This window comes from Dioscorea cayenensis, chromosome 5 (assembly GCF_009730915.1).
Source record: "Dioscorea cayenensis subsp. rotundata cultivar TDr96_F1 chromosome 5, TDr96_F1_v2_PseudoChromosome.rev07_lg8_w22 25.fasta, whole genome shotgun sequence".
In the NCBI taxonomy this organism is placed as follows: Eukaryota; Viridiplantae; Streptophyta; class Magnoliopsida; order Dioscoreales; family Dioscoreaceae; genus Dioscorea; species Dioscorea cayenensis.
In genome coordinates, this window is record NC_052475.1 from 31,233,207 (window position 1) to 31,251,322 (window position 18,116).

General features: G+C 35.0%; 3 protein-coding genes across 3 annotated transcripts; 2 read left to right on the forward strand and 1 right to left on the reverse strand.

Moving 5' to 3' along the window:
- The first annotated feature begins 855 nt into the window (after positions 1–855).
- On the forward strand, positions 856–2,864 carry LOC120260684 (biogenesis of lysosome-related organelles complex 1 subunit 2). The gene is made up of 2 exons (XM_039268223.1): positions 856–1,012; positions 2,402–2,864. Exons 1-2 carry the CDS (start codon positions 926–928, stop codon positions 2,669–2,671), a joined length of 357 nt encoding a protein of 118 aa, XP_039124157.1. The 5' UTR covers positions 856–925; the 3' UTR covers positions 2,672–2,864.
- Positions 2,865–3,940: 1,076 nt separating this feature from the next.
- Positions 3,941–5,862, forward strand: LOC120260608 (40S ribosomal protein S15a-5-like). The gene is made up of 3 exons (XM_039268115.1): positions 3,941–4,149; positions 4,250–4,410; positions 5,567–5,862. The coding sequence occupies exons 1-3, from the start codon at positions 4,020–4,022 to the stop codon at positions 5,663–5,665; spliced, it is 390 nt and encodes a 129-aa protein (XP_039124049.1). The 5' UTR covers positions 3,941–4,019; the 3' UTR covers positions 5,666–5,862.
- Positions 5,863–6,670: 808 nt separating this feature from the next.
- LOC120261144 (DNA-directed RNA polymerase 1B, mitochondrial-like) lies at positions 6,671–17,823 on the reverse strand. The gene is made up of 19 exons (XM_039268880.1): positions 16,843–17,823; positions 16,381–16,593; positions 16,159–16,292; positions 16,032–16,098; positions 15,870–15,928; positions 15,550–15,667; positions 14,432–14,545; positions 14,226–14,357; positions 13,713–14,129; positions 12,772–12,822; positions 11,519–11,589; positions 9,956–10,040; positions 9,517–9,669; positions 9,309–9,383; positions 8,453–8,542; positions 8,314–8,361; positions 8,088–8,202; positions 7,894–7,997; positions 6,671–7,528 (listed from the first exon to the last, which is right to left on the reverse strand). Exons 1-19 carry the CDS (start codon positions 17,707–17,709, stop codon positions 7,418–7,420), a joined length of 3,024 nt encoding a protein of 1,007 aa, XP_039124814.1. The 5' UTR covers positions 17,710–17,823; the 3' UTR covers positions 6,671–7,417.
- Positions 17,824–18,116: the final 293 nt, after the last annotated feature.

The window sequence follows — 18,116 nt, forward strand, 5'->3', positions numbered from 1 at the left end:
ACTGTTAAATGAGAATGTTGAGATGAATATCATGCGTCGCTTGAAAGAATTAATTAAAAAATAGGTTTATTAAAAAAAATATATGAGTGAGAAGAGAAAATTCATTAAGATAATATAAACATATTCTTAGATTACTTATAAATGCTCGTAGCTCTTCATTTAAAGAGTCGTAGAAGAGGAAGAACTAAGTTAAAAAATGTGTTAGACACTTTATGCAATAATATATCTAAACTTAATTCATCTGTTTTTTTTACCATTGTAAAATATTACAGGAAAGAAAAATTTATAAAATTTCAACAACCTCTTGATCTATGAGTTTATTGGTACTGAATCTCTTGCACGAGTATGGTATTATTGTCCTGACTATAAAGGCAGATTCAAACCTCATTTTACATAGAATAATAGAGCAGGTGTTGAAATAATAACTCTATGCTTATACACACCCTTACTCCATCCGGTCCTTGACATAGTTTTCTCACATTTCATATAAAAGAAAATCATAAAAGCTTACCCAATTAGTCGTGACTCATGGTTTGTTGTTGTTGTTTTTTTTTTTGGTAAATATAAATCCACTAATTAATTAGAAAAAGGTTAATTTCTGATTTTAAATAATGATAGAATTGTTTAAATTTTTTTTTTTCATGATGGAAATATATAGGAGATCTTTTATCAATTATATTATCTATTTTTGTATTTTATAAAATGAAACATATGCTGGTGGTATTATAAAAAACTAAAAAATTTCATCTAATATTATTAACTCGATTATTATTTTAATTAATTATGATTTTATGGGGTTATAATTTTCATTAGTAATGAAATATTGCCATTACTTTAATTTCAAAAGTTTATAATAAGGTATAAAAAAAACCCTAATTTTGAATTTGGAGAAGATCCAGCGATTCCAGCACGAAAGGTGGCATCCATGGCGGAGGCCGAGCGCGACGAGCTCGCGGAGTCGCTGGCGCAACTCTTCACCAGCGTCTCCACCATGGTAAAGGGCGAGCTCGAGGTTCTTCACTTCCCCCTCTCCTCTCTTACTAATTCGCTGCTTTTATTGCTGCTTATGCTTTGAATCTCGCTTTAAAGTTCCAATCTTTTGGTGGAATGATTCTACACAACTTGCATTTTTAGTTTTTATTTTTGTTGTTTTGGGGCCTGAATTGTATGCGTTTTGTTTGTATTTGGTTTGAATTTCTTGTATTTGATGCTAGGGTTTTTGGAGGATGTGAAACGGGTTGGAGATGTGGGATGTCTATAAAATGTCAATCTTTTGATGAAATTAAGTTTTAAGGTCCATATAGATATATATTTATTAGGGTTAGTTCTTCTTGACCTTCTGGTCGTTGATTTTACGGTTCAAGACTGTGAAATGATTTGATGTGGAGTTCATTTGCAGATACATATATACAAAAAAAGATCCAAAAAGAAGTAGAAATTCATTGTTTTGGTTTGTGGAAAATGCGTGATTGGTTGAGAAGAGCTCATGATATGTGCTCAGCCTGAAGTGTTGGACATTGGAAATTTCTAGGGTTTGTGGATCTCTCTACCAGAAAAATTTCTAGAGTGGTGGTTTCTTTCCTTCTTTATAAACTTTGAATACTGTTATTAGGATTGATCTCCTCTGAACATCAGGCTGCAGTAATTTATAGAACTTGGTATAGATGTTTAATCCATGCTTGTCATTTTTGTTTTTTATACTATACAAGGGTTTACACTGCTGTTTCATAAGAAATTTTAATGTAGGTGAGATGTTGAAAGGAAACCTTGGTTTCATCTTAGGAAATAAACATTGAAACACCATTCATTGGGAATGAATTGGATGGTTTAAAGTTATGTACTATGAATGGGAAATGGTACAAGGTATGGATTTGTTTTGTATATTGTAGTCAACGATAAAGATAATAATTGCTGCACTATTCAACTCTAGAGGGCCATTTTCTTTCTGTTGTTGCACTAGCCAACTCTATACTGTGCCATTTCTCTTTTTGTTGAGTTGGTGATCATGGATACTAATTTTGGTAAAGTGGTTTGAAACTGTCATCCATAAACTCGTCAAGTTTGTGTTTCAAAAATGTGGCAAAGTATGACTTAGAATATTTTTGTCCACATGTTTCAAAAATAGTTTCTGCAGAAAATTGTTATTGTTCATCAGTTTTCTAAGTTCGTAGTGTTAGATGGACATTTTGTAGTCATAACTAAGAGATACTTCTCTTCAAGTTAATTATCTCCTTTATTTGAAACTATACTGATTAATAATAATAATAACAATCATATTGCCTAAAAACATCCATATACTCTCTTGATTATCTTTGCCCTGTGTCTTGAGTGCTTTACCATTTATTGGTTACTTGAAAGTCTTGCGATTTATTGAATCGAAAATGGGATGCTCCTGATTCAGGGAACAAATAATCAGCTAAAGCTTTTGGAGAAGATGAACCATAGAGTGACAGAAGAGTACAAAAGCTTCGGCGATGTTGCTTCTGGGTTGAGTGTCTTCGTGGAGCAGCTGAGTGCGAAAAACCGCAGTTTTGATGAGTATCTTCAGCAGATCGATACAATAGAGCAGCAAGTCACAGAATTTGAAGCTGTCATTTCGATGCTCGATAAATATGTGCTTTTACTAGAAAATAAAGTTCAATCAGCATATAGGAACACAACTGGTCAATAATTTTTCCTATTTTCCCTCGGATTATTTTCACATTCTTGTGACTGCTCCATGTTTCAGAGTATGGAACAGAATGAAACTAGATATTGATTGAATCATGATGTAATTAATTTTCTCTAGCTTGGACTGACTATGTGTTAATTGATTACTTGACCAGGGTTATTTGAATAATTTTAATGCATTTTACTTAATTAAAGTTTGACCCTCCAAAAATTTGTTATTATGTATGTAGGTCTGTTGCCAAAGTTATCTAAAGAAAGGGCTTTTCATTTTAACCCAAGTGATAGGCGGCATGTATTGTTTCATTACAGAATTTTCTAATTTTCTAGAATAGATATGTATGATGGTGCATCAATTATAATAGTTTATTGATCATCTAAGTATTATTAACTCGATCTAAAGTTATACAGGGTGATGAAAATTTTGCCTACGTCTAAAATTTTTTGAAGAATCAAATCAAACTAATAATTTTTTTTTTGTCAGTTAAGTGGAATATAACATCCTCCAATATTATAAAATCATATAAATACAAAATCATATATATACAAATATAACATGATTATATAAAAAATATATAAATAAATAAATTCTAAGTCATATATTAAATAAAAAATTAGCGTGAAGACATTTCTAAGTATTAAGCAAACTTATATATATATATATATTTTTAAAAAAATTAGTTATTTCAAAAATAGTTGAGATTTAAAATTAATAAAATAATTAAAAAGATTTTTTTTTCATAACAACATGTTTAAGACAACAAATTAATTTGATATTAAAATTTAAAAAAAAAGCATTATCTTGTAAGAATTTGTTTTTCAATAACAAATTTGAAAATTAACTAAATAAGGGTTGGTTTGTTTTTTTTTTTTTTTAATTCAAAACTTATATTAACTAGGATCGTTGATCTTTTTGATTCATATTAATTTCAACCAATTCAACGATTCATTGAATCGTACAATTCTAACTAGGCGGGATACAAAATACTGAAAAAAGGTATTGTTACGGTATTGTAAACATACTACAATAGTATTCTTAACACTGTGCTTTTACAAATTCATTGCAGGTGACTACCACTGGCCTAACTAGTGATGGTCTCAGTAAAATAAAATTACAATATTTGGGGACAAATAAAAACCTCCTTATTTTACAGATATTTTGATAATTATGTATTTTCATGGGGTTATACATGGAATTTATCATTAATTCTTCGCATTTTCCGAAGATTCAAGGACTTTTTTGTAAATTCATCAGCATCGTCATAGGTCGCAACTGTGAATCCTTTCATTCGTTCACCGCGGCCGCAGCGCGAGAGAGAGAGAGAGAGAGAGAGAGAGAGAGAGAGCGAGAGATGGGGCGAAGGATCCTGAACGAGGCTTTGAGGACCATAGTCAATGCGGAAAGGAGAGGCAAGGCCACCGCCAACCTGCAGCCAGTCTCCACAGTCATGGCCTCCTTCCTCCAAATTATGAAATTTCGAGGTATCCATTGATGTTTTCATTTCAGCATTTGATCCTGGTTGTGTTTCTTTTGTTTAATTTGTTGTTTTTTTTAATTGTTTCTCGATTTGTTTCTTTTTAGGTTACATCAAAGATTTCCAGGTGTTTGATCCTCATAGAGTGGGAAGGATTACTGTGCAATTGCAAGGAAGGGTAAATGATTGCAAAGCTCTTACCTATAGGCAGGATATCAAAGCAAAGGACATTGAAGAGTATAGGATTCGAACCTTGCCCACACGCCAAGTATGTGTCTCTCCTTTTTTTTTTCTTTGTGGGAATTTATTTGTGTTTTCTATTTTCTTGTTGAAGTTGTTTCCTTGATTTTATTAGAAAAAGAAAAAAAAAATTGAACTTTGGAAATGTATAAGAAAGAGCTTTTTCTTTTAATCTTTGGGGTTGTTACTGCTAACAATGGCTTTATACATGTACAAGTTAGCATTTTGGTTATTTTTCTTGATTGTTTGGATAATTATTCATATCCTTGCAATTGTTTGGATTTGCATAATTTATGTGGATGCATTCCATTTTGTTGAGCGTGGTTAATTTGAGGAAGAAACTAATGATCGCTTTGAGACAACGGAAACAACTGTATTTTTAGTCCAGTTTTTTTAAAGGTGTATTAATCTTAAAAAAGTGTGGGGTAAGACATGTGGAAATGGTGCTTATTTTCTCTTTTGTCTCTCTGCCTTCTCATCCTTAAGATATTTGTCTACACAGTAGCAGTAATTCTAGACCAAGATATGCTTATCCAGCAACACTTTTAGTTACTGTAACCTCCATTCTAGTTCCAATGAAGTTATTTTAGATGATTTAGCCATAAATGGGCAGCTATTTTTTCAGTTCCTTTGATACCATTAATGTACAAGTCTTTTGGTATTATTAGTTAAGCTCAAATTAAGATGATTCAAGTTTTGTACCTTGCTATTGTTGTTCTCCAATTTTTGGGGTTAGTTTTTGTTGTTTCTTGTTAACATCCTGGGATAGTGATGGTGCATTTTCTCATATTTCACCAAGACTTTCAGTAGCAATTTGCTTTGTGTTTGTTAGTTGCCTAATATAACTCACGAAACTTGTTTCGCTGTTGCAAACTTATCATATAATTCCTTTGTTTGGTATTTTTGTGCATCTGATTTTTCTGCTTCAACTTCATTCTTCAGTGCTTACATTTTCATTGTTTTAAATGAAATATTTGTTCTTGTTTTTCTTTTTTATTTTCTCAAGTCCATATTCAGCTTTATTTATAATCATTATAAGCATGCATGATTCAGTATATTCTCAGCACAGATGTTTGTATCAGAATAAGAAGTATGCCGTGTTCTTATTTAAATTAGGTCAGCGCATGTTATGTATGAAGATCATTAATTTATTCATCCCTTTTGATTTGTTTGGTGACTTGCAGTGGGGTTACGTTGTGATCACCACTCCCAATGGTGTCTTAGATCATGAGGAAGCAATCAAGCAAAATGTGGGCGGGCAGGTTCTTGGCTATTTTCATTGATAAAGTTTAGATATGAGAGGTGTTACTTCATGCATGCTTTGAGAAGAATTCTTGATGTTTTTACTCAAAATTTCAGGCTATATATCTCCTGCATTATTATGTACTGTGGAGATGTGTCCCTCTGTTATGTGTAGGTTTTTGTTTCTTGTAGTGATAAACCAAGAAGAACATAATGATTATTACCATCATTTGAGACATTGCATATGGTTGCATTTAATCAGGATGGATAATGACTGTTTTGTTTGAGTCTTGTGCTTGAATAGAATTTAAGACCGAAACCGTAAACAACTTTGAGGCGAATGTATAAATAATTGAGTGAAACCAATGATCTCTGAATGTCAATCAATGTTCTTTGATTTATTGCACACTGGATGAAATTTCAGTTTGGGTAGAAAGATCTTTCTTTCATGCTTACTCCAGCTTTTGCTGTTATCATATGTACTTTCTACCATTTCATCTGTATATTTCTCTTCTTGAACAGCGTTTTTAATTCTACACTGTGATGTGTTGATGGTATCTGCTATTTTTCTCTGATTTTATTTGGGTCTAATCAGTTGATATTTGGGGTTAAAATATTTGAATTATAACTAACTCATTAAATTTATTATACCCTGGGTGAAATCAATCAAAGGAAGTATAAAATTTATATAAATTATTAAATATATGCATACTTACAAAAGCTATGTAGTAGTAAACCCCGTCCAAAAAATAATTAGCGCAAAATCTATAAAATAAATTATAATAAAAAGGTGGTTATGAAAACCTGACAACCAATTGAAAAAAAAATCCTAAAAAACCACAGGACATAACAAAGGAAAAAGTGTGTGTGTGTGTGTGTGTGTATTCCAATTAATATTTACAGTAAATTAGTAATCTGCCATCAATAAGCACCCAACTCTTTTTTCCTCATATTTACAATTACCCATTTATTTTAACAAAAGAAATTATTGTAGCCTGTTTCAAAGTAAAACTAAATAAGTTGATGCCACTATTAACAGATTGTCATTAATTTCACACAGCTGAAAGCCATCATCTCAATGGATTAAATCATCCAAAAAAATATCAGTACCTCAAACAGCTACAATCTTAGTCACACAAACTAGAGTCCACAGACACCATATAAATACATAACTCTTAGTAAATCACTATATTTATCATTGCTTATTCCTGAATGTGGTCCTCCAATTTATCTAAAAATACACAGTTAGGGTTTAGAACCGGACTCAAAACCGACTTCTCAAATACCTAAATTTCAGTTACTCAAACCCTCGTGTAGCTTGCTGCTATCAATTGGCAGGTCTCACTGCCCCTCCTTCACCAGGGTATGAGCCTCTCATCTGATCATTTGTGAGGTATACTCTAATGCACTGACCTATTAATGTAAACCAAGGAACTGGTCGACGTCATGCCCCATCTTTCATTACAAGCTTTCTCTGTTGTCATCCGGTCGTCCATCTACTCATCAAATCATGCTCCATACATTCAGCTTCAGGCAAGTTACAACTATCATCGCCGATAGCAGACAACAACAAGCCTTCTCAATTAGATTGAGGGGGACAATCTGGTAGATGGGAGTCATTTATCTTCAAGATATATCTTGCTGTCGATGCCCAGTTGATATCTAAGCTCTTAATGGCCGACGAATGCTCTCGTGGTTGTTATGTGCACTGGCAAAAGAATGCAAACTCCGCCACGGTTAAATTTGTGGCAGGTGTGGAACATCTGTACAGAGCTGCTGACCACATGCAAAGATCAATTGAAGAAATATGTTGATTCCAAAACATCTTTCAGGTTAAAATCTCCCCGTTCAGGTAGTGGTGGGAAACTTAATGAAGGGTTTGCTTGCTGAAAACTCTCCAGTAGCTGCAAACATATAAAAGTAAAAATTAAAATGAGGTTTAAATATAAATTTGGGCAGTTGTAGTAGAAATAAATCTATATGGTGGAAAAATCTTAACAGGAAACAGGAAACGGAAATGAAAAATGTATGGTCACGTGATACACTCATACACATGATATTGTAGCCCTAAAACAAGATCAGGTTCAGGCATAAACTAGCAAAGATCATGTTTTGGAGAATCAAGGTTTTTTTTTTAAGATGAGTGCTCATGTGACAAAAAAAATCTACTAACATGAGGTTGTCAATTTCACATGGAGAAAATTATAAATATGATAGATAAAATGTGCCGGATAATAACAAATGGATTAGTCATGAAACGAAGTATTACATTCTCGAGTATTGGGGTCTCATATAGTTCAACAAACTTCTCTCGGAGAATTCTGTTCAACTCATCCACATCACATGCATGCGTCCAATATGAATCATGGACTCCTGCAATAAAGGAAAAAAGTATAAATTTAGCATGCATCCAGTAGCCATGACCATTTCAACAATGTGCTATTAAAATAGACCCCTGCTAACCTGCAAAATTCAAGCCTGCCTTCTTACATGCCACTGCTGTCATCATCATATGGGACCCATCAAGGGAATGGACAAAATTTGGTGGAAAAGCTGTTCTTTGCCTTTTAGCCATGACCTGATGGAAACAGTTCAGAGAAGAAGCTCATATGAATGTAGCAAATGAAGTACAGGTTTGATTATAGACATAATAAGCAATAGAAACCGCTGAAATAGGCTTTGTCCTAACCTTATCCGTTTCACGTTGTAAAGTCAAGACTTGAAGAGAGGTCTTTATCTGCAAAAAGATGTCATGAAATTAATGAAATTAGGCATTCTAAATGATTAGGGCAGTAATGATACACAAAATATATCAAATAAAAGCTCACAAGATGTCTTCCTAATTTACGGTAAGGTTGAACAACAGGGAGTCCAAGAGGGGTAGTCCACCTTACTGGCTGGTTTTCTGAAGCAATTATCTGTTAAAATTAGCAACCAAGTCATTAACCACATCATGTTAAATCACGCCAATGATGACAAATGGTAAAACAGAAATTGTATGATTCTGAATTATATTTTGGAATAAGATCAAATGATCTAACAAAAATTTCCCAAAAAAAAAAGCAAGAAAAGAAAAGAAAATGACAACTTGGCAGTGCTCGTGTTTTAGAAGCACAAGTCCAGCTTGTCCAAGAACAACCAGACATCAAGTTTAGGATGCAAACTCCAAAATAAGCACCACCTGATCATTTTGATAGGTCAAAGCCTTCACATAACAAATTATATACAATATCGATGAGAGTGTCTCATGACTGATAATTGTAAAAATCAATAAATAACCATAAAAACTCAAAAGTCTACATTAGCAAGAAACAATGATTTGGAGAGTGGCTCCGCCATTGGTACAAAGGGTACATACAAGTAGGAAAAACTCAGAGAACACTTATAAATTGCAAAAATTACTTTAACTAGAGTGCTTTCCCATGTGAAAGGTGGTCTAATAACAAATCTATAAAACGTCATGAATGCAGTGGACAAAGTTGTCTATAGAATCTAGGCAAGTATATAAGCACAGAAAACAATGCTTATTATGTATAATAAAACACTACTGACATTATCTTCGGCACATCTTAATCAGATCAAATACTTAGATCTGAGATAGTGCAGTCAGTTCCAGGAATTTTGTTCTATAGAAAGAACACAGGGTGCTATCACAATGAAGAGTCCACAAATGGAGAGGCATACCTTCGCACAATCTCCAAGCCAGCTCATGATATCCCGCGCAGCTTGAAACATCTCTCCTAATGCAGTTAAGGTAGTCTGGTGAATGATAAAAGATGTTTGTCATAAATAAAAGCAACTCCCACATAACTGCTTACAATTTAAGCACACCATTTAGAATATTAGTAACAAAGAGCAAGGACGTGAAAATGTCAATGACCCTATCACTTACTTTAGCCGCATAGCATGATGCACTGAACAGCTCAGAGTCCTCTGCATCAAGACCACGTTCCTTCAGCCTTCTCTTTATTTGCTCACGCGCACCAACATAAGTCACACCATACACTGATGTCATGACAGTCTGTTTAACTAATTTTCTGTCCACCTGAATCCAGTTTTGTTGAATAATTAGCAAAAAGAAATGATTCAACGACTAATATACACGCTTACTAGGAAAGGACAAAAGTAGAAAATATATGCAATAAACAAGTGCAGGGACAGGAAAACGCATGGCCATAGCATAAGATGCAAAAATATTGTTATCAGACAAATCACAATTACAAACTAGCAACATGATCTCCACACATGAAATAACAAGAACATCCATACCAATAATGATGGCAAGATGAGTTTTTAAAACCAAAAAGGAGGAAGGATACAAATTACCCAACCTGATCAACTAAAAGCCTGGCACGAAGAACATTTGAATCAGTAGCAGGATCTTGTTGAGCATCATTCCTCATGATGTCAAGTACTCTGCACTTGTAATGGATAAAAACTAACATTAGTTAAACAACTTCTAGTTTATAAGGCACTTTAATGTAAACACAAAAACAGTGATCAGGATAAGTACCAAAAGTAATACCATAAAGCACAACCATAGGAGATAGAGATAGAAATTAACTCTCCTTGTAAATGAATTTGCCTCCAAATTAGAATAGCTACGTTCAGTTTCATTAACAAGGACAAGCATTCTTTAACTGAAACGCTGTCATTTAAATAAAGAAGTTTACATTCCATGTCAATGAGTATACGTGTGCTTGCTTCTGGCACAGCAGTAATGTTTGTTCGATTTTCAAAGCTTTCATCAGGCAGCTTAGAGATGTTATACCATCAGTAGTCAACCTTTAATAAACACTGTAAAGCTGATAATAGTTCTGAGAACCACCACACTTTCACATGAAATCCAGAACCTTCTTCAAATTATGAAGTGATCCAGGAATGCTCAATGAGAAGTAAAGGTCCTTAATTGCATGAGTTGAAATGGCAAACCAAATAGATAAAGCTCTTGATAAGATCTACTGTGGTTCATATGTATTTGGTTAAAGGTGTTCATCAAAACCAAAATGGTCTACATTGAATACTTCACTTTTGGTTATCATAGACCCAAGTGTTTCTGGTATAAACAGGACTAGAGCATTACTTCCTTAACAAACCATAGAAAAAAGAACTTCGGACTGTACTAAGCTCAAATTCAGTACAACAAGAAAATGGATAGAGTTCTATGGAGGTTCATTTGACCAAAGTCCAATGAAATTTTATTTATCAAACTCAAATTTGTAGAGTTGGGCATTACCTACCAAAGTTACACCGACTTGACTTCAACACAACCATAAAAATCTGATCAGAACTAATCTTCCCGGTACCAACTTGATCGGAACTTTAGTTTAATTAAAACAAATTACTACGAGGGCTGCATATTTACATACATGATTTCTGGATGAAGCATCACCAAACATGCCATCAGGCACACTCCCACTGAAAACCCAACGCTGACACCTTGAGATGTCAAGAGAATAAGATGAATATATCTCTAATTTAACCAACATGACATTTGAGCCCTATAAACCTTATGCACCAACAAGAGCATCCAATTAACATATAAAGCAGAGATGAAACAAAGTATAAAGATTTGCCAACAAGGGTCAGTCACACTTGTAAGCCTTCCAGGGTGATGTAATGAAGGTCTAGGTTTCAAATTTCACAAGACTCAAGTGCTAAAAGGGAAGGAGAACAATCCCTTGGGCCATGACAACCATGCAAGTGGTTACCAACAAACAACAACAACAGATTGGTTAAAGTATATCTAACAGGAATACATAGAGCAACATAAGCTTAGTGTTTAAGAAAGAATAAAATGAAAGAAAATTTTTTAAATGGTAAATAAACTAAATTTCACAAAAACAAGTGCCCACAGTTTCTCCAAAAGCTGAAGTCCAGAAAAAAAAGCATACCTAGCAGCTATACCAGAGTAAACATCAGCAGGCTTCTCACCAGCAACCAGGTTCACAGCTATAGCCCCCAACTAAATGAACAATTAAAAAGGCAGATAAGCGCCAGTATGGCATAAAATAAAACAAGAGAAAATACGGTTGAAACATTAAGATTATTAACACAATGGTAGTTAATGTAGCTATTTCTTGGCATTTGTTTACAATAGTAAACACTTAGCAACTGGAAGAATCTTGTATCCACTTTCCCACAATGGACTAGGGACCAGCAACCTTAGTTATTTTCATTTGCCATTATGACTTCCCATGGATAATGACAAACATTCAAGGTAAACCCAAGCAACAGCAAGCACAAATGAGTTCTCAAGATAAATTAAGGCAGAAGAAGCTAGCATCAAAAACCAGATACAGCATGCTGATAATACACATGAAGGCTTCTAACAATCCATTAATCTGAGTTTGCATGATATAGTTACACGTGGCATTCTGATAGAATTTGTTTACTTTCAAGTATCATGGTTCATTCTTCATAGAAATGAAAACTTCCATATAATAGGGTTGCATTACTATTGGCGGATGATTAAAAATAATTATCTTATAGATCTATGGTAACAACATGGGATAACAAATTAACAAAGAACATTACAAATACATACATATATACATATATATATATATATTCCATATATCATGGAGACATCAGAATTACTTGATAAAAGCAATACTTATTAGATGTCTGATGATGGAATGACAAATTGCAAATAACAGGTTTTCTCAGTCATCGACTAAAACTCCTATAAACAACAAATTATTATAGATTATAGTTTCAAAAAAAAAAATGTAAGATTTATAAGTAAAAATTTGATAAGTTAGCAACAACAGGACACCCATCAATAAAATGTTGAACTACAAGTTCCACAGTATGCACTTTAAGTTCCAATACTATTTTAATTTTAATTAACATTTGATATGAACATTGACCACGCTGTGGAGTTTTACAAAAAACACTTGATTTCGTTAATGTGAAAGTGGGATAGAGGCACAAGGATGAGCCTGCAAGGAATGCACTGAAACCAAACAAAAAAACATAGGAAAAAAGCTCCATTGCAATGTCACTATCTGAATATAGTCCTTTCCAACTCAGAACACTATTTTACTAACATAAATGAAGAACCAATCATCAAGACAGGAACCTTAACCAACTAAACAAAGAAAAAAACAAAGAAAGAAAGAAAGAATTGGGGCAGTGATATGACCTTGTCTCTCCCTAAAGCAGCATAATGTTGAAGCCCATTGCAAGATCCATCCTGAGAAAGAATATAATTTAAGCACATGACAACAAGCAGTAATATGCAAGTGAAAAACAGAATTAGACCACCTTAGACAACAATTAAATGGGAAAAAGGTCCATCGCAGGCCAGTAAATGCTATGTAGGTCACAGTTATGTCATAAATAGTATAGGGAACAGAAACAGGAGTGCAAATCCAGAATGCAGTTGATATTCAAGTAAAAGGATTTCTACTTTACGATTCAAAATTATATAACTGCTACATTTGGAAGGTTAAACATGTTTTAAAATTTCCCTCAATCAGATTTTGCCAAATTATAAATTCAACCATTGAACAATTACCTTATCTCAGGATGAAATTTACATTCAAATAAATGTAAAGTGAAGAAAATAGAATGATCACAAATATACTCGTCAACCTCAAATTTTTTGAAATACTGGTGGTCCTATTTACTATTATTCATAATAAAAAGGAAAATCAGAAAATTTGATCTCTACCACAAAAATCATAATGATTTACCTTTCATAGAAATCATGTAACTAGAACTCTTCAATTCCACTTCTAGTACAAAGTAGGAACCAGGAAGAATACCTTTTCATAAAAAATATCATGGATGTTTTCTGGAAAAACCCAAAAAATGTAGAAGATGAACTCAAGTAATTAAGAAACTTTATATGTCTGGCCCCCATATCAAAGAAGAAAAATTGAGCACTTGATCAGGCAGCCATCTCATAAAGAGAGGAAAAGAGAGGCTGATCCATGAGCATAGCACTTGCTTGGAGCAACTTCAACAAGATGTTTTCAAATCATAGATATAACGACTAAGCTTTAAATGTAGATATCCATTATTTAAGGCTAATAGCAACATACAGAAAAGAACAAACTTGTAACTGTACTAATCAGTCACCTGGTGCACAGGAAGATGTGAAATTGTAGTCTCTGGAGATGAACTCCTCAATGCCTCAGCCAGATTAATACAGACTGCCAAGCACTGGAATGGATCTTCAGCACCAAGCCACCAGCGCTTTCCTTCAAGAGGCCTATCTGCTGAATCAAATATATCTGCCAAGTGATTTTCTGTAAATGCTAGTCTCCCATCATATGATAATTTGTCCACACCATTAGCATACAGATTCGCTAGATGTATTTTCAACCATCGCAACCCAGACTTTCCTAATGGGCGTCCTTCTGCAAACTCCAGAACACCTCGACATAAGTCTGAACCAAGATGGTTCAAATATGGGTGCATGGGATATGCACGGCCTCTAAAATCTAGGTTGTGTGGGTAGTAAAAGCCCTCCTCATCTTTCATCTTTCTAGCTACCTACAATAAGACAAAAGAACTTGATGTTTGATAACATATACAGCTAACGATTAATTAAATGGAATTAGGAGCATTAAAAAGTTTTAGATAACTTACAGCAAGTTTAAGTTCAACATCACACCGCTGAGAATGCCTTTCACTATTTTCTTTCTTTGCTGCTCTTAGCTTCCACTTCCACTTTTTCAGCGCATTCTCATCTTCAGTAACTGGTTTCTCTGGGAGAGGAATCTAAATGGAGAAATCACAAGAATCAATTGAAAGGAGATGCGCTCACTCTTTTGCATAAGGAAGGAAAAACTCACATCGTCACGGTCCACCAAGTCTGCAAGCCGGCCTCCACTAGACCATATTCTGTCTACAATGCTAAGTACTCTTTTATTAATCCTCCATTTGGTATTTCCAAGAGTATCTAGGGCCTGGATGTCATACAGATGCAATGGTATAAGAAACAAAGAGAGGAGCATACATCTGAGGATGGAAGAAAATTAAAATAATCTATTTGTAGCTACACAAACACATTACTTTTAACTAAGGATTTGACACCGATTACATAAAATGGAGTACTTCAGAACCATCAAAGACATGCAGACAATAACAAAGACGCTCTAAACAATATATAAATGCAGGAACTTCACTTAAGCCAGGATTGAATACTAGTGAATAATCCATCATTATAACAAAAAAAGAACTATGGCCCATAGTTACCAGAAACGCGGTACGATCCAAGTCGCAAGAAACGATGCTTGTAGTGTATCTGATACGGTGGGGGGTAGGCTTACTTGGTACGATTAATTCGATTCAAGATACGATTGAAATTTACACCCGAGTCGGTTATATAAAATACATACAAAATTATAAGACAAAATGTTCTTAGATTAGTAAATAGATCCAAAAGTGCATAAGAATAACACTTAATAAAAAAAAACATTATAATTAAAGTTATAAAATGAATTATGCAAACTTTAAAGAACTAATTTTATTGCAATGTTAAAGAATGTATAGATTATAATTTTATATAATAAAATTTTATATTATATAATAATTTAAAAACTTACGCTAGATTTTAAAATAGATAGCAATTTTATCTATAACAACTTTTAAAACATACTAAATTGTAGCATTATCTATACCTAGTTAGATAGATTTTTATAAAATCTACGGTTAATTAATTTTGATACGCCTCTCCAATCGATCAGAACGAAAACGAACTCCGATTGGGTACGAGCGATCTAGATCGAAGAACGGTGGGGGACTTAGCGAATCTGGTAACTATGCTACGGCCTCTAGAACATGTAGATATAGAAACCAAGTTGCATACGTGCTTTATAAAAGGATAAGTAAAAAATAAAACAAAATTATGACTAAAATTTGTAAAGTTACAATATTTGGACAAGAGAAGGAACTAACCCTAAAAACATACCTCAAAAACTCTATCCAATTGCTTTCTTGGAGCTCTTTTAACTGCTTCACGTTGCTGTTTTGCTCCATGGATGCGCATAACATAAGATGGTAAAAATAGATGCGCACCTTTGTCATACCTACCAAGAACCATGAGATAATGATGACAAATAAGAATGAACTAAAAGAAACTAGTATCCACTTTCTACATTAGCTTGATATGTCATTAGTAACCGCCAAAAAATATATGAGTGATTAGACAAATGGGTTAACAGCTTAGCAAGAAGCCACCACTTGATATTTAACACTTGACCAATGACCAAGTACAAGAAAATTTCATACCCTGTCCAGTTTACTGGAGGAACCAACATTGGCATGTAAGGAATAACCATGTGTCGTGCCTAACAAGCGAAGAGCATCCACAATTCAGTTTTAAGTAAAATAGATAATGTGCAAAACAAATATGATAGTTTGCAGTCATTTATGTAAAATAGCTCTACTTACAGTTCTATCCAGTCCTTGGCGGATAATTGGGTCACATTCAATAACGCCAAAGCGTTTACTATTCTTCCTGTGGAATAGAAGACGGGTAAATGACTGCCTACAAAGATATTAACACCACAAAACTTACCGTTGCTCCTTTGTGACCGTTCGAAGTGAGTGTCTAAAAGCAGGGCGGATATCAGGTGGACCATCAGCTGCTTGATCAACAGGAGGTTGTACATATGCCGTCTCCATCAGAAGTTCAATTAATCTGCTCCCTACCTTAACAAAATGGAAGAATAGTTCTGTATGAAAAAAAAATTGAAGAATAGTAAGTGTATGGTTTAACACTGCCAAAAAAATTATATACCTTGGCCTGCGCATCCTGGCCCCATGGCCTAGTATCATCTTGTCCCCTCACTATCTTCCGCACTAAATGCAGCTTTTGTTTTTTCATCAGATTTGTAACCTTTTTTCTCAGAATGTCTTGTTCTTTAGTGACAATGACATCATCAGTATCTTCAAGCTTCTTTCCTTTATCAGTCTTTTTCTTAGTCCTCTCCAAAAAACTATGGATCCTTACCTAATCCGCATGAAATGATAGGTCGTGACAACAGCAAATGTGAAATCACTAGAAGGAAAAAATAATACAAGAACAGATGCCTGCGAGCAGATAGATTTTCTTACAGGCAGGCATGGTTTCAGTCAACACAAGCATGGATCAATAACTCAAATAGAACTAAATACATATCTAAATAAATATAAACACAAGTAGCAACAAATATCATTCTCGCAAACCAAACAACCGCTAATATAAATGAAAAAGACTCACCTCCTGCTCAATGGCCTCACCAATGTGGCACGCTGCGTGGACCACACGAACACTCCCAGCCCCCTCCCCAGTCATCAGAAGGCTCATCAGCTTGTGCATCGTGATGACCGCCATCATATCTGCGGGCAGCCGATTAAAGTAAGGAGCGTGTGAAAGCCTGCTCTTTGGATCACTACACAGCTGCTGCTCCGCCACAATCTGATCCCGCAGCGGTTCAAACCATCCGAGAAACAAAGACTTCACATAGGGCAAGTTAGGAGCCAACTTCTGCTCGCACATATCCATCAACAGCTCCTTGTACTCCTTAGCCGCCTGCTCCCACGCCTCAGTCTCGATCTTTATCTGCCTCCTCTTAAGGATCAGATACTTCCCGGAGCCGATCCCGCACACCGTCCGCTGCTGCACTGGCTGCGGCCTCCGGTACTTCTCATCAAACCCCTCATTCCTGCCCTGAGTCCCAACAGCCTCGGCCTTGCTCAGCTCCTTCAGCATTCCTTGAATCCCTTCAATGCACGCCGCCTCCTCATCAACATCCGTGGACGAGACCGCCTCCGCGACGCTCGCGAAGCCTCTGAAACTACTCCATAGACCAGAAACCCGCAAAACACGATCATGGCGAGAACCGAGCTCAAAAAGCCGCAGATTAAGGATGCGATTCCTCTCAAAGGACAATGGATATTGGGAGAAACCAAGAAAGCAAGAAGGAGGCTTTCGGATTATTCCTAAAGGGTTCTTGGCCTTCCTGGCAATGGCTCGCAGCATGGCTTTAGGGATTTGGGGCAGAAACGGCTCTGAAACAGCTTGAATTGTAGGATTTTGAGGGCAAAGCTTGGGAGTTGAGAGGAAGGGGGTTGTGGCGCTGCACATCAACGTGAGGGTTTGGATTGAGAGGAGTTCATGAGAGGAGAGCGGAGCGTGGAGAGAAGAAAGAGAAAAAAGAGCCGCCTTTGAAAACAATGAAAAGCCCCTCTTAAACCCTTGCTTTGGTTTGTACTTTGTAGAGAGGGGGAGAGACGAGGGCCGGTGCCTAGATATTTGGAAAGGGTTGGACCGGACCGGACCGGACCAAAATGAACCGGTTTTGAGTTGGTTGCTTATAAATTTTGATAATTTTATAATTTTTTTTAGATATTCATATTAAAATAATTAATGTGTGTATATATTACATACATGTTTAGTCCCACATCACCCCGTGCTTTGTGCTTTGTTGAGAGCAGAAAATTAGAACCTCTATAGGACACCAAGGTAGTATTAATATTTTTTTATTTAAATAA